At 43.3% G+C, this 25,763-nt stretch overlaps 1 protein-coding gene across 1 annotated transcript in view; it reads left to right on the top strand.

Annotated features, from left to right (window-relative positions):
* DNAH9 (dynein axonemal heavy chain 9) overlaps nucleotides 1-25,763 on the top strand; it is a 224,317-nt gene that overhangs the window by 63,114 nt on the left and 135,440 nt on the right. Inside the window, exons 38-43 of the mRNA XM_068913909.1 lie at nucleotides 5,065-5,230; nucleotides 6,734-6,836; nucleotides 8,563-8,802; nucleotides 19,862-20,023; nucleotides 20,987-21,183; nucleotides 23,671-23,833. Of these exons, the coding sequence (XP_068770010.1) occupies nucleotides 5,065-5,230; nucleotides 6,734-6,836; nucleotides 8,563-8,802; nucleotides 19,862-20,023; nucleotides 20,987-21,183; nucleotides 23,671-23,833 (1,031 nt within the window). The remainder of the gene's footprint in view (nucleotides 1-5,064; nucleotides 5,231-6,733; nucleotides 6,837-8,562; nucleotides 8,803-19,861; nucleotides 20,024-20,986; nucleotides 21,184-23,670; nucleotides 23,834-25,763) is intronic.

The raw sequence follows: 25,763 nt of genomic DNA, 5'->3' as shown, positions 1-25,763 counted from the left end.
TGAAGCATATGTTTAAATCTGCTATTTTGTACAACATACAGCTCATAATGAACTTGAAATGTGTATTTAATATGCTAGAATTTAAGCCCATGCTGAATAGAATAGGTTTCTTGACTAGGATCCAAACCGTCTTCAGGATGCACTGATAGGAACTGCATCCCAATTAGCACGGAGGACGGTACTAAATGGTACGTGGAGGCTGCAGTCCAAGGTCTGTCACTTCCTGATGCTATTCTTGGTGTCCTACTGCAGCCTGACATGCTCCCATGGAGCAGGGGTTGTGTGTCTGGTTCCAGGGACAGTGCTGCTGGGGAACGCTAGGCTTGCTGATCCTGGTGGGGCCCAGAGCCTCAGGGAAGTGCTGGTCCTGGGGAAGTCTGTAAGAGTAGCACTGGCAAGGATTCGGGCAAATTGGTAAGGAATAAAGTCTGGGCCAAAACTTTTAATAATTAGGTTGGTTTTACTGACTAGTCTCTTTAGAGAAGAAGAGAAAGGAGGGAATTCTTGAAAAAAGAGGCTCATTTTGAATTGGCATTTTCACTTTGAATTGAGCTAGACAGGTAAAATAATTTTTACATATGTTCACTAACCAAGAGTGAAGCGGTCTGTTTTTGGTTTTATTGAATTGAATGGCAGTAGTGGGTCAGCATGAAATAAAATGGTTCTTTATATCATCCATCTGAAACTTCATTTAATGTGACCCAAATGGCCTGAAATCCTTCTGGTTCTCCAACCCTAAAAGGGAGCATTGTCCTTGGGGCATCAGTGAGATCGAGGATTTAACCTTCACAGCCTGTGTTCCTACTGACCAAGGAGTTTAAGTTGGGGACAAACCTGTATTTTTTAAAAAATCTGACTGGTCAGGGACTCTGCCACAGGGCTTCTGGCCTGCATGGGTGTTATGAGTCAGAGTGTTTTCAGCAATGAGGAGAAAGAGCCACCCCATTTATTTTTATTTATTTACCACCATTAGAAAAATGGGACGGGCTGGAAGGCTCTGAGGTCAAGACACACACAGGAGACCTGCCCCTGCTAAAGGAGAGTAGGTGAGGGTGGCAGGACTGGGCCCACTTGCTCTGCATTCAGCTATCTGGTTTTCCTGTTCACCAGCGTACCAGCTTGCTTCATAGCATACCTGTGGCTAAGTGTTTTATGCATCATCTTTCTCCCTGGTTCCCCCTGCACATCCCACTGAACAGCAGCTATGGCAAGAGAAGGCACCTCTGCGTCTTCTGCCAGGGCAGAAGGAGTATTGCAGCCCCCACTGTCAAGTGGTGCCAGGCAGGGACGTACTCGCAGCCCAAATCGATGGCAAAAGACAGTAAGCAGCTGTAATAGCATTAGAAGACTTATGCAGCCTCAGGCTCTGCCAGGCTCCAAACAGCACAGGCGTTTTAACAGAGGTGTCAGAGCTTAAAGTTACGCTCTGGTACTGACTCGTTTGCAGTGAGATGACAACACAGGCTGCTATTACAGAGTGCCTTTGACATGTGTGGGCATGGGCTGTATAACTTGGGATAGCGTCATATATCCATGCCAGAGCTTTTTGAGCTGGTTAGGGACAAATTGGCAAGGCTTTTTGGTCATACTGGTGACAAGCCTCTTCTAGGCTCTCCCACCCTTGCTGATCGGTGCCCATCAGGAAAGGCATCTGCACGGGATTTCTTGTGTGTGCCTCTTGCACCACAGTGTGAATGCAAATGATTGTGGTTCCTTCAATCAAAACCCAGGTGAAATCTCACCTTTTGACCAATCTGTAATTCTGAGTGGGGTGATAACTTCCCATTTCTCTTCCCAGGTGCCCCTTTACCCTTTCTCCCCATGTTTCAGTAAAATGTCCTTAAACTGGTAAGTGGGCTGAGCTGTCTGTCTGTCAGCCCAGCTAGTTGGGCAGAGGAACGCATGCTCTCATTTATCTCAATATGAATGGTGTGAATGTATGCAGTTGTTGAGTTTTATATAGACAGATCTGGCAGTGTTTCCATATTTACTCTGACTGTGAGCTATGGTCTAAGATGGGGGCTTTTTTCCTCTGCGGATATGAACAAGTCATCTTGTGTGCGAATGAAAGTGTGTGAATGAAGACGTGGCTGTGCTATTTGTGTTGGGAGGCATGATTTATACTGCTCGGCATAGTGGTGTTCTGCTCATTTTTTAGAGTTAATTTGTTCTTTTTTATGTAGTTTGTCAGTTGAGTGTTTCTTTTTCTTTTTTTTTCCCCAGAAGGCACCTCTTCAAATTTGTAAAACACAGATATAAAACGCTGTCTTTTTTTTTCTTCTTAAAAAAAGGAATAAAAATGAAAATCAGTAATTTCTTAGACAAGATGTCTGCTGGTGCATAGATTTATAAGGAATAGAGTGAGGGCCTTTTAGAGAAAGCATGAGTATGTGATTTAAATCCTTGAGGGCCCAATGGCTTACAAAATAGGCATGTGCACAGCAGTTGAATGGAGGCAGACATCCTCTCTGCCCAAGCTTGGGGCCAGTTAGTTGGGGTTTCTTTGGTGTATTTCGACTGAGTGTCACTCTCCATAGCTTTAGTCACACTCCTGAAGTTTGTTCCAATCTCTTATTCCATCACCACTGGCTTCCAATCTGCTACTTTTTTTGCTTCGTACGCTCACTGATATCTGCTTCTCCTTGCTCCTTTCTGTGAGGTAGCCCCATCTTTCACATGCTCCGCTTCTCCCTCTGCTCCTATGATTCAGCATCTTTCCACTCTAGTTTTGCCTTGAGAAAATTGCAAGAAACTTGATTTTTCCTCTGTCAGCAGCCACCAGGCAAGAGGAATTACACATGCTAAGTCTCATTCTCTGGGAATGTTTCTTTTGGGCACTAATTTGACTATGTCAGGATTTCAGAGGTAGCGACATGTACTGTTTGTTTTTTTTTTTTTTTTTTTGTGAGATACTGCTTCAAATTAAAATACAACTTTCACAAACCTGTCACTTGATCCCCAGTAATTGCATTTCACTATGATGAATCTCCTGCATACTTGTTTAACCTCAAAAATGGCTGATTTTATTTGTTAATTAAGGGCTAATTAAATTTAAATTAAATGCCTATTTGAAACACTTAATTTAGCTTGCTACCAGAAATCTCAAATATTGTGATTTTATTGAAGGGAGAGAGATACTCCACGGAGGAAAGATTCATCATTTTTCTTAGCACAGTACATTCCTTTGTGCAGCAAGCTGCCTGGGATAAGAAATAAGCTGAATTTTCAGTAGTGGGAAAGAAAAGCTGTCTGAAATGCACTGAAGCAGTGGGAAGAAAGGCATTTTTAAAGATATAAATATATAATTGGTGGTCTGAAAAAACAGGATATAAATGTTATAAATATCCCTTAATTATAAACGTACATTCTAACAAGCAGATTTTTATAAAAATTCACCATCTCATTTATGCTTGCCAGTATTTCCTAACTAGAAAGAATTACTATTTAGCATGCTCCTTATATGGCACATTACAGGTGTACTGATGACCAAAAACTGTATAAATGAAAGAAATACTGCCTACAGCTATCAAAAAGTAGTGAGCCCCTGAGACAAAAGATGTTCTCAAAGTGAGCACATGGCAGAAAATCCTTCCCAAGATCTGAGCAGAGGATAGCTTTTCTGTTTGTTTTTCCACTTACTGAGTCAGTAAAGGTTGTTTGGACTGGAATCGAAAGAGCTGATAACCTATAAAATGTTATGTGCAGTAATGTGGAGTGATTATAGTAAATATCAGCCCAGAGTTATAAATATTCACAATGTTTTATAAGCTAAAACAATACACAACCTCAACCTTCTGCTAAACCAAATTAAGATCCTCCAAAACTTTGAAAAAAGAAACTTTTTTTTCTACATGCTTTCCCTTCCTCGTGAATGACGCAAGTTAAAACAAAAAATGGTGATAATTTGGCAGCTTGTGGTGGAATTTAGTCTTGTCACATTATCTGGTGTTTTGGATAATTATGGGGAGGAAAACTTGTGGCTGTGTAGTGCATTTCAGTGAAAAACAAATATAGATGATTTTTTTTTTTTTTTTGTCCTGAAAATATCCAGGAATTTGGCCCCCAAAGCATCTATTTCTTTTGTCGGGGTGGGGGGATTAAAAAAAAAGGAAAAAAAGGCGTATCCATTTACAAAATCAGCTTTGTTCCTGGGAAACAGCGACTCACCCGTTCGTCTACTTAATGACAGCTCCCTTGTTCCTTTTGAGTGCCCAGACGTTGCTATATGTATTAATGGAGTAACTGCTATATTGCCTATGGAGATGGCAGAGAATATCTCATTATGTTGTTATATGGATCAGAATAACCTCAGTAAATGTGATTTTGTTAGGAAAAAAAGAGTAGGAGGGATTCAAAATACTTTATTTTGCATGAAAACCTTTTATTTGCCTAGATATAGACCCATTTTGTAGCAGACTGTTATTTTGTTGCGTTTTGAAATGAAGCATTGAGAACTCTGTTTTGGTTTGAATTGGTCTGAAGGCCTGCCCGAGGGCCTCCACCAGCCCCATGCTGGGCATCCAGCTGCTCTCCAGGCACCGTTTGGAGATGGCCACTGTCCTGCTCTCCTGCAAGAGCTAGTGAGAAACATCCTGTGTCAAGACCAGCTGTTCCTCCAAACAAGACAATGAGCAGCCCTCCTTGTAGTTGTTGGACAGCCGGTGGACTTTCTCTTGTGCTCAAGGCAAAGTCTGGCCATCCTGGGAGTGGCTCAGCTCCCTCCCTAGGCTGAGGTTGCTGCACACAGTAGGACATTGAGCTGGGATAAGAAACCTCTTCGTGCTGCGGTCACTGAGCCAAAATTTCCCAAAGTTAAGAGCTTGCTGTGGTCCTGGCTCTGCTGGCACACCTTTTGACCTAGCACGGTTCCCAGTCCTGCCTCTTCTGTTTCTCCTGGCAAAGCCAATATCTTCGTACCTGGATGGTAATCCCTTCCGTCCTGGCATAATACGGATTTGAGAGTTTTGGCAGCTGTCTAACACCAAAGGTGTAGTTTATGCCACTTTTATTTCTGCAGCCATGACCCTTCCAGTGATTTAGCATTACACCTCTGCCTCCTTACAGCCGTGCTTGAGAAGCCTCTGGAGAAAAAGTCTGGTAGAAACTATGGCCCCCCTGGTACCAAGAAGCTCATCTACTTCATCGATGATATGAATATGCCTGAAGTAGATGCCTACGGGACAGTGCAGCCCCATACGCTGATCAGACAGCACCTGGACTATGGCCACTGGTAGGACACTGTTCGTACTTTGTCATCTAAGACCTTTTTTTGAAGTTAAAGCACTGTTCCCCCTTCCTTGCCTGTGCTGCTCACGTCCTTCTGGCCTACAGCTGATTCAGGAGGGAGGCTCCAGTATGAAGTGTTGTGCACACTCAGGGGTTTCCATCTTCCCCGACAAGCAGACTCATTTACTCATGGCCTGTTTGAGAGGTGTTTGTTGTGTTCTTGGCTTGTTTTGTGATTGTGGCCTCAATCCTTACCCGGCAAGGTGAGTATGATGCTGTACATTGATGCCCTGCAATGCTGAGACTAAAGAAAGGCAACAGATTTGGCCTCTGCTGGGGAGAAACACCCCTGCTGAGTTCCTGCTGTGGGAACCTGATACTGTTTTCAGTTAGGCAGCACAAAATAAGCATTTTCTAGACAGAGGTAATTTGAAGAAAAAACAGTGGTAATGTTTTGGAAGGAGATGGGCATGCTTTACATTGTAGCCAGCAGATACTGCACGAGACAGATACGTTCTCAGCCCTTCTGTGCTGTGAGCGCAGTGGTGGAAGTCGTTGCAATTTCCAGCTTCCTCAGCCATGCAAGGACCTAGGCTTGGCAGAAAGCTTGTTTGGGCTAGTATGGAGACAGGTGAGGAGATGTGCAAATTTTGGGCTGTGTATGTGAGGAAAAGGGATCAGAAGGAGCAAAAGTGGGAGTCAGGCCGAAGGGGAAAGACAATTCTGCTTCTTTTACAGATTGGAGCTCTGGAGGCATGAGGAGATGCGGGATGTGAGAGTCCCCTCTCTGCCACGTTGGGGCTTTCTGCTCCCTGTTTGCTGTTGCTACAGGCAGGCTCAACAGCATCCATCTGGGTGTCACACACTTCGTGCTCCCTCTCACAGCACTTTGAGGCTGCACCTTGCTCTGTGCCAGCCAGACTGGATGGCAAGGAGTGAGATGGGCAAAGCACACCGCATACTGTAGGCTGCACGTGTGGTCAGGTCCCATCCACCTCCTACCGCCCCAGCCCCAATAATAACTCTAACAGATTTGCTGTTTGGGCTGTGTCCACCACTCTGTCGGCAGGGGCCTGATCCTTCCCATAAAGCATTCTGCTTTGTCTGCTGCAGGCAGCCTGCTTTGCCCATGTCCCAGGCTGGCTCAAACCAGATATGTTCATGTGATTTCCTGCAATTTCGAAGTATAGGAGTAGTACAGCCTTCGGGCTTTGCTCAGAGCTTATGATTAGCTAATAGAAATACTAGGAATGGTTACTGAATCCAAAAAGCTTCCACTAAGAGCAAGAATCCCGTGTGCCAGGCCCTGTACAGACACACAGGCAGGCCAGGGCTCTGCCTTGGTGAGATTCAGAGTTTGATCCCAGATTGCAGTGCTGCACTGAAGACGACCTGTACATCAGCAGCCCATGATCGTACGCTAGACTGCCTTGAGCACGCAGGAGACTCAGCAGCTGCTGTTTCATAGGCTGTGGTCACTGTGATGCTGCTTTTGTTTTGCTCAAAGGTACGACAGGACCAAGTTATCACTGAAGGAGATCATGAATGTGCAGTACGTGTCGTGCATGAACCCGACTGCGGGGAGTTTCACCATCAATCCACGTTTGCAGGTAAAGCACTGCACAATGGCAGGCATTACTGATATTATTTTGGGGCAGATAATGTCTGTGACCCCACAGTTCAAACGCCAGGCCAGAGGAACAAAGTTGGCAGATTCTGCTGTTGTTTTATCGTTCGTCTTAGAAATGACATGAAACCACTGAGTGACTATAATTAGTAGTGGTGAAAGAGCAGACTGCTCCCTTATTTCTTTTTTTCTTGCATTTTCCATATGTTCTGCTGCTCAGAGTTGGGGAGAAAGTTGCAAGCCAACTTAACACCTACTTTCAGGGTGGTCATCTGGTCAGTGGAAACAGATTTTGCCTTCATTTAGCTAATATTTACCCCTGGAACATAGTTCCTAAAGACCTTTTTTTTTTTTTTTTAAATTTCCTGATAGAGCTGATGGTGTATTCCTATGGGGGGGGAGGGGCAGAGAATAAATAAATAAATGACTAAAAGGAATACAGTAATACAGTGACAAATCCTGATGGTGATACAAATATAAATTTTGAAAGAAATCTTAAACCTTAGGGCTTCCTTTTAGGAAGTTAGAAGGCAGTTCAACCTCTGGACCTGGAGCGGATTATTAACTCTAAGATCATTTATCTCTTCCTCTGAGCCATGAGATGAAAGTGGCTGTCTTAAGGCAGAAGGATAGACCCTATCTTGGAGGCAGTCTGGCTGCTACATGTGTCGGCAAATCACAAGTGAGCAATGTTCCTGTTGGCATCTGAGGGGAGCAAACGACTGCCAGATGGGCAGTGCCATTCTCAGCTGCATACCGGATATCAATCAGCCACATATCACATACTTGGCTGTGTTGTAAAGGGTAGCTTACCATCTGACTATGAGGAGCACCCTCAGAAAGAGAGTGTAACTGCAAGAGCAGGCATATAACGGTGGTGTGGCTATGACAGGGAGAGATCCTGCTCTTAGCAGCTGTGTGCAGAAACCCGGCTGACACCAAGGAAATAGTAGACCAGTGAGCAGAATTGGTTCCCTTTTTGGACAAGCTTCTCATGAAAGGGGGCCAGGGCCTTAGCTAACTCCTTTTAGCAAACTGCAGCATGTTATTAAAATGAGGTACCTCTCAGGAGAAAATGTGTATCTTCTCAGTCTTTGTAAGCCCCCTACCTAGAAGGTGTGGGGGGATCTTTTGGGAGATGGCTCCTTCCAGGGGCTGTTCCCAACAGGCAACATGGCCACGGCCATCTCCTATTTTGGGAGGAAGAGAGAGGTTTAGTGGATTGGGGGTGAGCCATGCATTACCATAGACTCAAAGTCGGAGAACAGGCCATGGGCTGCTGTATTTAGTAGTACAGATGAAAATAAGGATCCTGTGAAACAAGCTCAGAACAAGGAAAGCGATCCAAAATTGTTGCTAGTTTAAATCATGGTTACTGTAACACAAGTTCAGGTTAAGTACATTGAATTTGAGGCATTGAAATGCAGCCTCCAAAGATGGAGGCTAGTCTCTGTTAGAGGTCAGTGGGACCTTCAGAGGCCCTTTAGCTCTTACATGGGCTAAATCCTGAATGTAGCAGTTGTGAAATGTATTTGAAAATCTCTTGTTTAGAGAGCAGAAAAATGTCATTTGCAAACTTTCCTCTGCTGGAAAATTAGAACAGGGAAATGGATTTATTCCAGATTGACTGCAAGTCTCCAAGTACACTTTGTTGGTGAGGTGGTTGCCCGCTTCTCTGATCTTTCCGAGTGTTTCTTTCTCTTCCTCAGCGTCACTTCTGTGTCTTTGCCCTCTCAATCCCTGGGAAGGATGCCTTGTCCAGGATCTACAGCACCATCTTAATGCAGCACCTGACAAATGGGAATTTCTCAGGGGCTGTGCAAAAATCGACTCAGCAGTTGATCAGCCTGGCCCTGGGCCTACACCAGAAAGTGGCTGCTACTTTCCTGCCAACAGCCATCAAATTCCATTACATTTTCAACTTGAGAGACTTCTCCAATATCTTCCAAGTAAGTGTAATAGCTGTCCTTTGATAGTATTTGCAGACTGGCCAAAAGCAGTGTGAAGAGGTCATGGATGGGTTCCCCTGGCCCAGCTAACCTTGATGAGGAAAATGCAATCTCCCCACCTAGTAAGCGGCAAAGCATATTTGCCTCCAGGGGGAAAAAAAAAAAAAGTTTTATCTGGTAACCTAGTTCCTTTCCCTAATTCCCATTTGGTTTTCTGTGGTCAAGAGGAAGGGATAAATGTCTCTGCAAGGACGTGCTTGTCTTCCTATACCAATACATCCACATAGTTTCTAAATTGTCAGGTACTTAGCACGTGCACAAAAGATGGTGTTTAAAGAACTGATAAATTATTTGAATCAAATGCAACTCTGAGTTACTGAAACTGAATTATTGCTGGAGCCCAGTTCCCTACAAAGGGGATATTTCCATCCTCAGTTGTTAGGCATCAGAAATATTTTCCTATAACAATGGCAAAGATTTTTTTTCCCTTAGAAATCTCATGCTTTCAAACAGTAGATATTACTGTTCAAAGAGCCTTTGAGCAGAGGCTAATGCTTTCAGAGTTTATCTGACTAAAAAAAGCTTGAGAAAGTTCTCGGGAACCAAATTTAAGACGTTTGAAACACCCCAACCCATTGTACAACCCTAGCTTATAATTTCTTGCTATCCTTGTCATTAACATCTGTTTTACAAAGCAGGTAGAGAAGGTTCAATACCTTGTTGTTCGGTACATCAGATAGGAGTAAAAATAATGATAGGCAATGGCAACTCCAAGAATGGGACCATGAAAAAGCTATTAACTCCATTGTGTCAAGGAGGTATAAACCTGTCACTCACGCATGGCTAAGCATCATCAGCTTTTGGCTTTGGACATGGTTCATTTTAAATCCTAGCTTCTAGGTAATCTGTGTTTTGACAGGCTGAGAAGGGAGGAAAGAAGCATATCAATAGGAAACTAATTTTTAACTGTAGTCTGCTTGAAAGCTACTCAGGCTGTGGGATATTAGAAATCATCCTGCCAGATCTGGATGCTGGGCCAGAGGGCAGGTGCATTGACAGGAGCTCAGATAGCTTTTAGTTTATCACATGGCTATAGGGGGAGGGCAGTCTGGCTTCTTTGGCTTGTTACATTTATTTAAATTTTTGTTTAATTTTGCTTAAAATCCTTACCTTTTGCTATTACTTTTTGATATTTCCTTACCTTACATATTGCAGGGTTTTTGAGATGTCCTGATTTCCTATTTAGCTTTCTTTTTGTGAGAGATTGCTGGAACACAAAGTTCTTCCTGAAATTGATGGTGGAAGAAGCTCTGGACTGTGGGAATGCATTTCCATGTCGTATGTTCATTACATTTTCATAGATTCATAGAATAATTTAGCTCAGATAGGACATCTGGAGGTCTCTGGTCCCAACCCCCTGCTTAAAGCAGGGTTAACTTCAAAGTTAGGTCTTGTTGTTCAGGTGAGTTTTGAATATTTTCCAGGGTGGAGATTCCAAAGCCATTCTGGCTCCTGTTGCACAGTTAGACTCACTCTATGGTGAAGGGTCGGGAGGAAAGAGCACGGGGATCTATCTGAGTTTCCTTAGCCTTTGGGAAGATGGAGAATAGATGGATATAAAGCTTGTGGATAGGAGCATCATACCTTTTTTTTAAATTCTTTTAATCTCAGACAAGCAATCAAACATAGAATGTCTAACAGCTGCATACATAAAAGGCATTTGGGGATTGCTTTTACACCAGCTATTCTGTAATTATAAAAGCAGCTGAAGATAACTGGTGTATGGCATGAAACATATGCAAAGTGCAGCTCTGGAGGAGTCAACCCTTGGAACTTGCTGCCTCTATATTGTATTATTGCTGACTCTGCACAGATTGTTAGCAACAGCTCTGTTTGTTTGTTTGGTCGAATGGTTTTGTCCTTATCATATCGTATTAGATATTAATACTGTACCTAAACATTTAAGTTGTGCCTTACAACCTCTACTTGATCCCTTTTGTCGAAACTGCCTGACAGCCCACATTAGAAAGAGCCCTGCGCTAATTGTGTCATTACAAAACACTCCAAGAACCTATACCTTAATTGCTCCAGCTAATAAAGAATGAATGAATCCAAACCTATCTATGCATGTGAATGTTATGCAAAAAAGAAAAACTGCCCCAAAGAACCAGGCAGCAAACAGACCTGTGAACTTTTTTCTGTCCTATTTGCTTTTCTGTACCCGCTAATCATTACCACTTGGCTGATGTTTGTGTTGCTCGGCGCAAGGGATGGCACAAGCTACATTCTAGGTTTCACCTGAAGGTGAAACTAAAAGGCCACTCCAAATGACTTCATCCATCACTCCAAATGACTGCAAAACATCAGTAAGATTTGGCTAGACAAAGATATTGGTGAAACTGAAGGGAAAAAGAGCAGCCTGGGAACCAGTCATGTTCCTTTCCCTCAACAGAGGAAAATGGGCATTTCTATGTGCAGTTTAACTCATCCTAAAGGAAACACAGAGAAGTGCTTAGAGGAACTGTGCTTCTGAAGCACCCCTTTCAGTAGCGGTAAAAGGAGTCTGAGGTAACTGTTGTATTGTCGGACATTGACACTATGCAGGTCTAAGGTGGGTTTAGGCTTTAGGTTAAGGCATTTGAATTCAGGAGTATGAGCTACCCAGGTTCATCGTAGACTGTGGAGTGCAGAAAGGGCAGTCCAACTAACTCCCTGTCAGGGACATAGCTATGGTTTCACTGGTTTACCCAGGCTTGGGTGTCTAGTATCACTTGAAACATGTGCTCCAGCTGCTGTAGAAGGATGCAGGTGTCTTCCTGTGTCATATCTACATACCCTGTGCAGCTGTCTGGACTGAACTGGTTGAGCTGTACTTATCCCTTGGCTTTCGAGTAGCTATTCAGACTGAAATCTCACTCACTGCGCATGTAAACCCCTGCACCTAGGTTTAGGTATCTCAATCTCAAAATGAAACCAGCCCTGAAATGCCCTGAGGTAAACTATCCTCCTGTTGTTGACCTGAGAAAGTTGTGGGAAATCCCACATATTCCTACTGCATGAAGATTTTCTCTGCTGTTCTCACTTGATTTTGTTTGTGGACTTCATTTTCAGCTGAAGAACCCAAAATGACCCAGCATTTCACTCAGTGGTGTGCCACTGCTGCTCTGACATCAGCCAGCCAAGTACTGTAGCTTAAAGTTTTGGTTCAGGTCCTCCTACAGAAATAAAAGTCTCCCCAGTGTGGCACTACACAGTGATGTTTGTACTGCCCGCCATGAGGTGGAGACTGGCATTCAGGAAGGGAATACAAATCACTAGGAGAGATAGAGACTGGCAAAAGGATTGTGGATGAGAAAGGGAAACCTGAGACTCTCCACTTGGGAGAGTGAAGCCAGCACAGGAGCATAGTTTCTCTTACAAACACATAAACATACTTCAGGTCACTGCTGACTTGGAAACCCACTGTGGTCTGGATTGAAGGATGCTCCTTTCTGCTTTTGAAAAAGAATAATGAGGACCCTCTAAATAAATGATCTTCATCAACCCCCTGACTTCATGGGCTATATTGAAAGGTTACAGAAGGCTAACCAAGTACTATAAAACCTATCAATCATCAGCTGGCTTAAATTTGCTATCATACCACCTTCCCCTTCAGCTGGAAACATTCAAGGTCAGGAGAGGTTGAAAAACACTGTCCAGGATGATAAGCAAGCAGGGTTTGGAGTGGGATTAGGTGAGATTGACAGAAGTTATAACCCTGGCTCCTTGTCCTTCAACTATATCACTTACTGTTGCTTATGTTGTTATTGCAAGGACAAGGTCACTCTTCAGTCCTTTATAATCTGATAAGCCTTTAGCTGTCTCAGAAGAGGTTATGTGTTGCTTTCCCTCTGTAGAAGGTCCCATCTGTGGTTACAGTTTGATGCTATTCTGCCTTTCATTTCTATGGCACCTTTTCATTCCTCTAGGTCCCACCATGTACTGCAGAGTTAAATTGATTGGTATGCTCTAGAAAATTCACCCTTGATTAAGGAAGACAGGTCTCGGCAGTGAGAGAGTTGTAGATTATGCTTTTCAAAAATCTATTCCCTACTGGCTGACACCACAGAAAGCCCTGTTGCTGTCTCTTTCCATCCAAAGGGGTTACCATGGTATTATCCTCTAAATTGTATCTGTCATCTCTGTAAAATAATAATCATAGACTCAGCAGTGTTGTATTTTGCTTTTTATTCTCATTTTTAACAAGACTTTCAACCAGCATGTCACATTAAGATCTATGGCTTTTTAGAAGAAATGGCATCGCTTTCTTCTTGACAGCACGATAAGAGTGACTCCAGCATGCCTTCCTCCAGCTTCACTTAAAGACAGTTTAGTGTTCAAGTGTGCTTTAGTGGCCAGCAGACTGTGCACTTCTTTGCATGAGGGAAGGGTCTTTGTGTTTATCCATGGATAGCACAGAATCGTTTAGGTTGGAAGGGACCTCTGGAGATCATCTAGTCCAACCTCCCTGCTCAAGCAGGGTCCTCTAGAGCGTATTTCCCAGGATCGCGTCCAGGAGGGTTTTGAATATCTCCAGTGAAGGAGACTCCACTACCTCTCTGGGCAACCTGTGCCAGTGCTCAGGCACCCTCACAGTGAAGAAGTTTTTCCTCAGGTTTAGGTGGAACTTCCTGTGGTTCAGTTTGTGCCCGTTGCCTCTTGTCCTGTTGCTGGGCACCACGGAGAAGAGACTGGCCTCATCCTCTTGACACTCCTCCCCCTTCACATACTTGTACATGTTGATGAGATCACCTCTCAGTCTTCTCTTCTCCAGGCTGAACAGGCCCAGCTCTCGCAGCCTTTCTTCAGAGGAGAGGTGCTCCAGTCCCCTCATCATCTTGGTAGCCCTCCGCTGGGCTCTCTCCAGGAGTGCCATGTCTCTCTTGTCCTGGGGAGCCCAGAACTGGACACAGGACTCCAGGTGAGGCCTCCCCAGGGCTGAGGAGAGGGGCAGCATCACCTCCCTCCACCTGCTGGCAACACTCTGCCTAATGCACCCCAGGAGACCATTGGCCTTCTTGGCCACAAGGGCACATTGCTGGCTCCTGCTTAACTTGTTCTCCACCAGCACTCTCAGGTCCTTCTCGGCAGAGCTGCTTTCCAGCAGGTCAACCCCCAGCCTGTACTGCTGCATGGGGTTATTCTTGCCTAGGTGCAGGACCTTGCACTTGCCTTGGTTGAACTTCAGGAGGTTCCTCTCCGCCCAGCTCTCCAGCCTGCCCAGGTCCCTCTGGATGGCAGCACAGACTTCTGGTGTGTCAGCCACTCCCCCCAGTTCAGTATCATCAGCAAACTTGCTGAGGGTGCCCTCTGTCCCTTCCTCCAGGCCATGGAGGAATACATTGGACAAGACTGGAGCCAGGACTGACCCCTGGGGGACACCGCTAGCCACAGGCCTCCAACTTGACTCTGCGCCATTCACCACAACCCTCTGAGCTCGGCCATCCAGCCAGTTCTCAGTCCACTATACACTGTCCACTCGTCTAACCCACACTTCCTGAGCTTCCCTAGGAGGATGTGATGGGAGACAGTGTCCAAAGCCTTGCTGAAGTCCAGAAAGACAACATCCACTGCTCTGCCCTCACCTACCCAGCCAGTCATTCCTTCCTAGAAGGCTATCAGATTGGTCCAGCATGATTTCCCTTTGGTGAAGGCGTGCTGACTACTCCTGGTCACCTTCTTGTCCTCCAGATGCTTAGTGAAGACCTCCAGGAGGAGCTGTTCCATCACCTTTCCAGGGATGGAGGTGAGGCTGAGAGGCCTGTAGTTCCCTGGCTCCTCCTTCTTGCCCTGTTTGAAGACTGGGGTGACATTGGCTTTCTTCCAGGCCTCAGGCACCTCTCCTGATCTCCAGGACCTTGCCAAGATGATGGAGAGTGGCCTAGCAATAACATCCGCCAGCTCCCTCAGTACTCACAGGTGCATCCCATCGGGGCCCATGGATTTGTGGATGTCAAGTCTGGACAAATGATCTCCAGCCCGATCCTCCTCGACCAAGGGAGAGTCTTCCTTTCTCCAGCCTTCCTCTCTTGTCCCCAGGGTCTGGAACTCCTGAGGACTGGCCTTAGCAGTGAAGACGGAAGCAAAGAAAGCATTCAGCAGCTCTGCCTTCTCTGTATCCTTTGTCACCAGGGCACCCGCCCCATTCAGCAGTGGGCCCACGTTTTCCCTAGTCTTCCTTTTGCTAGTGATGTACTTGAAGAACCCCTTCTTGTTGTCCTTGACATCTCTTGCCAGGTGTAATTCCAACTGGGCCTTAGCCTTCCTCGTCGCATCCCTGCACACTCTGACAACATCCCTGTATTTCTCCCGAGTGGCCTGTCCCCTTTTCCACATTCTGTACACTTCCTTCTTCTGTTGGAGTTTGGCTAGGAGTTCCTTGCTCATCCATGCAGGTTTTCTGCCCGCTTTGCTGGACTTCTTACTCAGAGGGATGCACTGATCTTGAGCCTGGAGGAGGTGATGCTTGAATATTAACCAGCTTTCTTGGACCCCTCTTCCTTCTGGGGCTCTACCCCATGAGATTCTCCTAAGCAGGTCCCTGAAGAGGCCAAAGTTAGCTCTCCTGAAGTGCAGGTTTGTGATCCTACTTATTGCCCTGCTCCCTCCTCGTAGGATCCTGAACTCCACCATCTCATGGTCACTGCAGCCAAGGCTGCCCCCAGCCTTCACCTCTCCAACTAGACTTTCTTTGTTTGTTATTACAAGACCTAGCATTGCACCTCTTCTTGTTGGTGTCCCCACCACCTGGGTCAAGAAATTATCCTCAGTGCTCTGCAGGAAACTCTTTGACTGTGCCTAGCTGTGCTGTCTTCCCAGCAGATGTCAGGGTGGTTGAAGTCCCCCATGAGAACCAGGGCCTGTGAACGTGAGGCTACTTCCAGCTGTCGGTAGAAGGCCTCATCGATGACTTCCTCCTGGTCAGGTGGCCTGTAGTAAACCCCCACAACAGTGTCACCCATGTTACCCTGCCCTTTAATCTTTACCCATAGGCTCTCAGCTTGCTCTTCATCCACTTCGAGGCAGAGCTCCACGCATTCTAGTTGCTCCCTCACATAAAGAGCAATTCCACCACCTCGCCTTCCTGGCCTGTCTTTCCTAAAAAGCACATAGCCATCCATGACAGCATCCCAGTCATGTGAACTATCCCACCATGTCTCTGGCACTGCAATGATATCATGGCCCTGCAACCGCACACAGATCTCTAACTCTTCCTGCTTATTCCCCATGCTGCATGCATTGGTGTACAGGCATTTCAGAGAGCCAGTCAAGCATGCAAGCTTCCCAGGAGAAGGGCAAGAGGATCCTCCATGGCCATGTTCCATACTGTCTCTCCTGGCTGTATGCACCCACTGGAGGCATCCTAACTTGAGCAGCATTTTACTGACTAACCTGTTGCTATACCAGTCCCCTTCCCCCATCTTTCCTATTTTAAAGTCCTCCTTTAGCTTGCTAAAGAAGCACAGTGCAAATTTTGGACTCACAAACAGCAAAGTGCACCACGTGCACATCTGCTCATGTGTGCATGCATAGATGGATGCATAGGGGAGGAGCATTATGCAGTGTGAATGGGGTGGCTGGAGCCTCTCATCAGTCCTGGTGAGAGCATTTAGAAACTGGTAGGATACCTTTTAATAGGCATCTAGATTCATGGCTCACACGCTGTTTATGGTATTGCTATGTCTATCACTGTTTTCACGTCACTATTGTCTTCAAAGTGCTCAGGATGCTCCAGAAGCTCCAAGAATAACATCAGGAAAAGGAATTGAACAGAGCGCTTTGTCTAATGACATGGAACAGCTGAAAAGGAGTCATAACCCTGCTGGGTTATTTTTGTTTTAAAAGCTATTTAAACTGTGAAGAAGCAAAATTTATTTTTCTTACTTTTTTATACCTAGGAGACTTCACTTTGTCACTTTCTGATTACCCTTGTCCATGGGAGCAAGTTAACTGTTTCTCTTCAGACTCACCTTTGCGTTTTTCCTTCTGCTTGTGCACTACTATTCACCCCACCTCCAAATCTCATACCAGCAGGCAGCAGAAAGTAGGCTGTAGGTCTTCATACTTCACTCCAATCTTTTAGTTGCCTTTAGCAGCATTAGCAGCAATTCAACTTGCTGGCAGGGAGCATTGCAGGATGTAAGGCTTAAGAAGTGGAAATAATTAACAACTTAGCAAGCCTTGTGTCCAGAATTCATTTTGTACTTCTTTGGGCCTTGATTTCTGCACAGCTGTTATAGCCTTGCAGGTTTTGCAAGAATATCTTAAATATTTCTGGTGCTGAATTTTTTTAAAAACCAAGCATTCAGCAAAAAAGGTTGCAGATGCCTTTGTTTGTTCCCTATATTAGTGTTTTTTAGTGTCCTAGATAACAACATGCAAACAAAGTCTTGAATTCTTCCAAGGCTGTCTTGCACGTGCAGAAGTTTTTCCTGCTTCTATCTTGATTATCTATGTGCAATATATTTCCATGTGAAGATGAAGCATGCATGTTCTCAATGTGTGCCAATGAGAGCATGTTAGGGTGCTAAGAGAAAGAAAGAATTAAGCGCATCTCTCCACTAGACCATCTGACCATTTTGACTTTGAATGTCTCCTCTGAGGAGCCTCTCAATTACCAGAAATTCCTTTAGCTGTGTAATGTGAGAGTATTCCGTACTCTGGGCAGTGCCAGAGCTGTGCATCTCACTATAAAAAATAAGCAAGTCTTTCCTTTCTTAATGGTTTCAAATTAAATCTAGATCACATAATCTTAGAGATGAAAAAGATGTTAAGTGGCTGGTATTTCATGGAAGCCTTCTAAGGTTTCAAGTGGGAGCCAATAGTTGTTTGGAGATGCAGCTTGGGAGAGCTGGTTGAAGTGTGGCTATCCTAGATGGTCTCTGGAGAATTGTGATAGTGCAGAGTTTCAGGTCATCCTGTGGGCTAGAACTCATCAATGGAGCCTCGATGGAAATTGTCCCACTCTGTCTTCATTCAGCCCAGGGGTGCCAGCTGCAGAGGTGTGCTGATATTGTAAAGTGCGAGTTGACTGATATTTCTCATAGTTTGCCAAGCTCTGATGGGCAACAAAAGCATTTTATTGGCCTCACTACGCTCCTGGTAGGTGCAGAGCACACAACATCCTGCTGGGGGAGTGGGCTATGTGCCGTGACAAGCTGACTTGGTCACAGTTGCTACATCTTGTTGTTTGGAATTGCTCTTCTGCTCGCTTTCATAGAGCTCATGAAAGAAAATGAGTACCTGGCTGAGGTCAATCCCTCCCTTGACAGAACCATGACAACCTGTCTCATCAACTTCCGCATGGTACTTTGATATGCGACAAAAACATGGAAGACGAATCTTTCTGGGATCATTAGCATATTCGCTGTTTTCTTGCCGAATATGCATTGTCTCCTGGGATGATTATTAAGCTCCACAGGAATCTGTCACTCAAGATTATCCTTTAATAAATCCTAATCTAATCAGTCTCAGCTGGAGGAGAGCTGTTCCCTCACAGTCCGCACCTGTGCTCTTGTGCAAGGCAACACAGCACAACTCGAATGATCCCCGCCAAACTCTAATGGTCACAGTTGTTCCTTTGAGCAAATGCCTCTTCTATGATTTTGCTGTTTTATCCTGAATATCATATCTGATGTATCATCAGCTGCCTAGAGAAATGTCCAGAGGGGAGTGGGGGGACTGGGGGGGGGGGGGGGACTTCCTAACTAATTTCTGGCCTTTCTGAGTAGGAAGAGAGGCTTAAAGATATAACTGAAATACAACCTGAAGGCTCAACAGCCAAATGGGAAAAACTTACATTGTCACAGCATTGGGCAAGGCATTATCTTTTTATTGTGTTTTGGAGCCACATCCATCATAGATATAATGACTAATGACCACAAATCCTCCATGTTGTCCGAGCTGTAGACACTATGGCGTCTCCTAAAAGCTCAGCCTGACAAACAGAACAACCTCATTGTGGCTTGAGGATGCAACTAGCTATTTTAACAAAAGCAGCTGGCAGCACTGCTATGAGTGTTCTAAGGGACTGGCTTGCAGAGTGAGAAAAGAGGAGACTTTCTGTTATTAAATAAATAATCTAATAAAAGATCATTGAAGTGTGGATTTTCTCCCCTCTAAAGTAGCCACATGTTTACTTCTGTCAAGAGCACAGTATCTTTTGTGATGTGGGGTGTCTTTAGAGATATCAAGTGATTTGTTTGTTTGTTTTTCCTCCTCAGCTGAGGACCTAATGGGTTGCACCTTAACCCATTCTCTTTGAGTTGTCAGCTATTCACTCATTTATGTTGTAATTTTATTTATTTCAGAAATAATTTGGCAGCTGTAATGACAAACATGAAACCCAAACTATCTGACTAGGGGCCAATGAACTGAAAAAGTGTTCTTTACATTACTGTTAATTCATTGTATATAAATAATACTGCTTTAGGAATAACAGCCGTCTATTTAATTCATCTCATTGAAAATCTTGTGTGCTGTTAATAGGCTTAGTTATAGGCAACACCTCTTTGAAATTTGATTCTTTTATGCATTTTAATAGAGCTCATGGTAAACATACTGTGTTAAACAGACAGCAACTAATATTTCCTGTAGGCAGAACACACCTAATTAATTAAAAAAAAAAAAAAACTGAGGCTGAGATTTTCCTCTGGAAAATGCACTCATGGCGTGGTGTGGTATGGTGGTGCAAAAGGCCCTGCTTCTGGGCTGGCGCCCAGTTCTTAATGGTCTCTGATGCTAAGAAGGAGACCAGGACCACTGGCAAAACCAGGATGTGTTGGTAGTGCTGTTTGGAGACCTTCCTGCACACAAAATGATCATAAACTGCTTTACTGCTTTGGGAAATCAATACTAAGAAGAGATACTTTTTTCATGGGCTGCTGAGTAGGGCGTTATTCAGAAGTATAATTAACAGTTGCTGTAATAACTGCATTTATAATTCTTCAGCCCAATTTTGGCGTGATATCTCGGATGCTCATAGTGAGGTGGTCCCTTATAGTGGAGATATTCTCTGCAGGGCCTTCTCTTTTCTACCCCTGAATGTCTGAAGCACCCTCAAGACCTAGTGAAGCTCTACCTGCATGAGTCGAACCGGGTATACCGGGATAAGATGGTTGAAGAAAAGGATTATGGTACCTTTGATAAAATGCAACTGGAGATGGTAAAGAAATTCTATGATGTAAGTATTGCAGTTCATAACTCTAATACAATGAAAAGTTTTTTGGGAAATCAGAACTTAACTTGGCATCTGCACATGTCTAACTTGCCTGGAGAGCAATGCTCTTGATGGGAGCCCTGGAATGGGAACAAATCTCTGCCATCCGTATTCTGGGCTGCCAATCATATGATATGGGTAAATGATGTGCTCTATCCATTAGGGTGTTGGGAGGAGGAGATTTGGGCTCTGTGAATTAATTTAATTACTTTATTTAAGTGTTTTGAAGTCTTAGAAGGCAAAAGCCGGAGAAGGGTCAGATTCCGTGCTTTCAGTGGGAGGCACTGGGATGCTGACAAAAGTCTTTAGTGCTTTTTCTTGCTCCAAAATTTCTTTCAAATGAAAAATCTAGACCTGCTTTCCTTCAGGCCTGTCATCACCCAACAATGCTGCCTTATGAATTACACAACTATCATTAACATGATAAGTGGTGCAGACAGCTATTTTTCTTCGAGGTGTTTTCGTTGTCCATGCAACAGCCTAATGTTACGGCTGCAGGGCTTTTCTTGTGGCCCTATTCTCTTCAGTTGAGGTTTTTTAATGATTTGTAAAAAGTTGTCAGGTCAAAGGATGTCAGTATAGGGTCTCTTTTCTTTCCACACTTCTTTCCTTTTTTTAGTCTTTCCTCTCTTGTCCCCTCTTCCCACACAGGGGTGCCACTGTATGGCCATGAAGAAGCTAAAAAGGCATTGACTGGAATAACTTCTTTTTCTCGGGAAGCTAGTGTATGGCTGCAGTGTTTTTTCTGTGTAGCTTATACACGCATTTTGTGGGTTAGAGAGTCTATTATGCAAACAAACTGTTCCCAGTCTGGATCTATGCTATGCCCTGTAGCCTTGGATGGTCATGATCTCCACCCATTTCAACATTCTAGTGCTATGTATTTATACTCTAGATTTTTTTTTTTTTTTTGCTTCTCCTTGGCAGGAGATTGAAGAGACTTTAGAACAAACCAAACAGATGAATATATATTGCCATTTTGCAAAAGGCATTGGAGAACCCAGCTATAAGCCTGTTCCAAACTGGGAAGAACTGAACCAGATTCTTGTGGAAGCCTTGGATAATTATAATGAAGTCAACGCTGCTATGAACCTGGTACTTTTTGAGGATGCCATGTGCCATGTGTAAGAGGATTTCCTGGCCTCCTATTCTCCTAGTAGCACTTACCTGCACAGGTTGCTTTCATGAAGTTTCCTGGAAACCACAAGTATCCATAGTTGTATCTGATGTAAGAGAAACTGGAGGTGTGCAGGATTTGTGGGGAGTATCACTTCAGGTATATTGAAGTAGACAACTAAAATTTGAGGTTGCAAATCCCTTGTATAGCATCGAGATTTTGAAAACCTGAGCCTTCATACTGTTCTATGAAGCAACCTGCACGAGTACTGTGATTCTTCTATAGCTGGCTTTTGGAAGGCACTTAAAATTGTGAACAGGCCCTGGGCTATGAGATAGAGGAACTGTGTGCTAGTGGTTATTTTAAAGACTGGTTGCTCTTGTGAGATTTTTGGCTCTTGGTGCTGTGCCTATTGCAGAAACGTTTATTGCATGTGGTAATGTTTAAGTGTTTTATTGTTTACATGGATCCTCACTTAGAAAATCACGTACAGAAACAGATATGCTGGGATTTTCCTAAACATCTTTATTATTTGGGTCCATCTTCGTTGCAAAGGTGTGCCTTCAAACCTGATCTAGTGCTGTATTTATACAGGTTCTTAAGTGGGATTTTCAGATTTATCTAAAACAAGATAATGTATGTTGTCTACTAGTTTAAAAGGAATTGAAACTTTGCTTTTGCTGGTTTGATTCTTTGAAAATCCTAGTTGCATTTAGAAGCCTGGAGGTCTGGACAGATTTTCTTTGAAAACTGGACATATGGGACTATATGAAAATAGCAAGTTTTAATTTCATATAATTTAAATATCTTTGTAACTATTACTTATATTATATTTTTATGTCTGTGAGGTACTTTCAGTTTTCAAAATCATGTAAATACTTTTTGAGAATCCCATTAGAGGGGGAAAAAAAAATCATGTCCAGATGTCTCAATGGAGATCTGTGAATACTATGAGCAATCAGGAAAGCAAAATTTGAATTTGCATCATGATTTTCATTGGCACTGGGTAAGTTTCATTCATTTAATTTGAAAATTTCATTCTACTGAAATTTGCAATTTATTCAATCTCGAGCAGTGTGTGAATATCAGCTTAAACTTGCTGAAACGTTTCAGTTGAAAAAAAATTTTTAAAGACTTAATTTCTGAAAGGAAGTGGGAAATACCTATCTGTCATATCCCAATCCAGGGCTGATTGCAGATGTTCACAAAGTATACAGCCCTGGAGAGCACATCAAGGATAAGGACCACGCTGTCATTCTTGGGGAGAATTAGCCTAGAGATTTGAAACTAGGAGGACTAGTTTTCCGCACAAATCTGTTTCTTTTCTGTGTACAATTTCACAATCAATTGAAGTCTGTGATCAAATTGATTTACTTGAGTAAATCAGTACGGTACCTCTCAAAGTCTTATTTAAAAAAAAAAAATTGAGATTAGTCTAGGAAAATAGTTAAGTGAGCTAAATAAGGGCAGTGATGTGAAGAGGATAATGATGTTTTTGTTGAAGAGGACAGGGAGGTTTTCCGAGGCAGAATCGTGTTTCTTCTCAGTCAGGATTTTAAGGAGTGGGGAATATCAACTATTGCCTTAAGGTAATATATTAGAGGTGGGCAGCATTCACCATGTCTTAAACAGAATAAGTGAACAAACCTTGGAATTAATAGTGAATTCTTTTCTTATGGAAGATATTTTGGTAGAATTGGGAGTTTCCCTCCTTTGACTCTGTCCTTTATGCTTCTGCCATTTACTTAACTTGTTAAGTAAAGAAATAGAATTTTAGGAAGCCTGATTCAGAATTCAGTACTTTGTTACTTCTGGAATTCAAAGAAAGGTGCTATGGAAACGGGCACCTCTTGTGTCCCGGATCAAGTCACTCAGGGTGTTAGCTCTTGGAAACAGACCGTCCTTGTGTTTGGCATTTACTCTCTTCATACAGGACTCGCACGTGTTGAGGGTGAGGCATGGGGAATGAGAGTGACAGAATCATGCTCTTAAATACTTAGTGGTATGGATAAATAAGAAATATGATTGTGTTTTCCAGACAAGCCAATATACTGTTCTAGATATATATTAAAATATTTTAATGTATAGAAGGACTCCTCAGCTGAATGTGAACCCTAAATACCAGAGAAGTTCATTAGATCCTTGAATTTTATTCTCAATTTTTGCACATCAACATAGTGCACTTTTTCCCTTGTTTCCCTGCAAAAGTGGCCAGGCCTTCATCTAAAAATATTTCTGTCCTGCAGAACATAGCAGGTGAAATGAGAATTTGGCACAGTCTGAATTGCCCCTGTACTATTTTTTTCATCACATGTGTCCTTCATATAGGTCTCAGCAGAGATTGGGATTGATTGCTGACATGTTGCTCAGATAGCCATTTTTCTTCCCATTCAGAGTACAATTTCCTAGTGAATAAAATATGTATTAAAAAGTGCCAGACAGAGAAAAAGAAAAATATTCTTACTAATGAGAGATTTTGTATGCTTCAATTCAGTTGCCGCATCAACCGTATCCTGGAGTCCCCCAGAGGAAACGCTCTGCTGGTTGGTGTAGGCGGAAGTGGCAAGCAGAGCCTGACAAGACTTGCGGCTTTCATTAGCTCTCTGGAAGTTTTCCAGATCTCTTTGAGGAAAGGTTATGGAATCCCTGACCTAAAGGTAGGTCCCTTTTGAGACTCAAGCAGGGAGAAAGAAACGAAAAGCAAAACTATTCCTGAAAGCTTTGTCTTCCTGGATACTGAGCAACAGCGGTGTAAAGGTGAAAAAGCTCCAATCAGAATACTGGGCTGCAAAGTGGAATAATTGCTCTCGAAATGTCTTGCTGAAGTGTATTTACATTAAGGTGCATACAGACCTGAAATCTTCAAATGGTCTTCCCAGCCGGGGAGGCCTGATACTGCTTCAGTCCGAAGCTTTATGTTGTCTCTGGGCCAAATTAATGAAGTCAGAGATGAGGACATCCACTTGATGATCCACTTCAATGAGTAGAAACTGTAAAGGAGCAGAGTAGTTCTATTTCATTATTATTTATAATTAAAATAAGACATAATAATTAATTAATCTGTAAGATATTTGTTATGGAATGATTTGGAGGTGGAAAGGGAACAGGAAGGAGAAGAAAAGGAGAGATCCCAAGTTGCATCCGATTCTTCTGGTATTTTAGGCAATAGAAGGACTGAACGTGTTGCTCACTATAGAGGATATATGCCTGTGCATATCTCTGTGCACAAGCTAATGAGCTTAGAAGTTGTAAATCAACATTTTAAAAATACCACTGAAATGATTTAGAAATATGTTAGCTGCTGATAAAAAGAATTTCACTGAAAATGTTGTAAAAAGCCCACAGTCATGGTAACTTCACTCTATTCTGCTAGGGAGATGTGATGACTGATATATCTTCTGAATTCCTTCCCCATCAGAGACAGGGTGGGAGATATGAAGGTAGTGAAGACCACTGGCAAAGCCTGGAACAGAGCTGGTGTATTCCCATCCTAATCTAGGCCTCCCCCAATTACATATCTGTTTTCCCTGGTCTACAAGTAGGAACTGCATCAATCTGTCCTTTCCTGCATGAACAGGTCAGAGCTCTTACTGGGCCAGTCCACTACCCTCAGTTGGCTAGTCAGTAGCTTTAAGTTTCTGAAATACCACCAACTCTCTGCATCTGGGACTCTGATGGGAATTTGTTCACTGTAGGAGCTGCAGCAATTGTTAAGTCAGTATTTATATAACAAGTAAAGGTATTACGGCAATTGTAGGACCAGGTCTATGGCGTGTTGTCATCATCATTACTTTGGATGATCCATGGCTTTATACAGGTTGCGCCGTTAACATTAAGCAAGTCTGTCTCACCATCTGCTAGGTGTTTTCAGTTCCATTATTCATGGGACTGTCTAGCTCCTACCTTCCTATTTGTTTAGGAAGCTTCTTCTCTCAGATAGGAATATATTTTGATTCCACATTAATAAACTTGTTTCCTAAGTATGTCTGTGCTTCTCTGTCTGTGGAGGTGGAAGTTAATTTGATGTTCCCTTCACTCTGTAATCATTTTTGAAGAATTTATGAAATATGGAATGATTTTTTTTCTAAGATATGTAAGAGCAAGAGGGTGACAGACTGCCCTGTGTGCCATTGGCCCCTCAAGCTTTTATAAGCGATCTAATCCAAATTTCCAGTGATGAAAGTAACAAATTACTTTTTTTGGAAATATATTTGTGTATAAAGTGTTTCTGAAGCAGTGGCTGACAAGTTACCTCAGGCTTCTCTGCGTGCTTTGTATCCTGTTTGGAGGAGCAGGAAGGAAAGGATGAATTGGATGATGGTGTTTCTCCCATCTCATGAACAAGTTAGATTTCAAAAACATGATATCCTTCATTAGGAGGACACTGGCCCCTTTTAAATGAAACCGAATTCAAATGAGAGCAGGCTCTGTGTCAAACAGCTCTAGTCCAGCTGCACTGAGTGGAAGACTGAAAGATGAGTCCCTGCTCTGACTCTGGAAAAACAGAAAGAAAGCCACAACTGAAAAATCCTTGTATCCAGAAATCATCTTCCTTCCTTCCTTGAAAAAAGAAAAAAAAAAAAAAAA

The sequence above is a fragment of the Struthio camelus genome, chromosome 19, assembly GCF_040807025.1.
Source record: "Struthio camelus isolate bStrCam1 chromosome 19, bStrCam1.hap1, whole genome shotgun sequence".
NCBI classification, from domain to species: Eukaryota; Metazoa; Chordata; class Aves; order Struthioniformes; family Struthionidae; genus Struthio; species Struthio camelus.
Note: the sequence above shows the minus strand (reverse complement) of the source record. Positions and strands in the feature narration are given on the sequence as shown.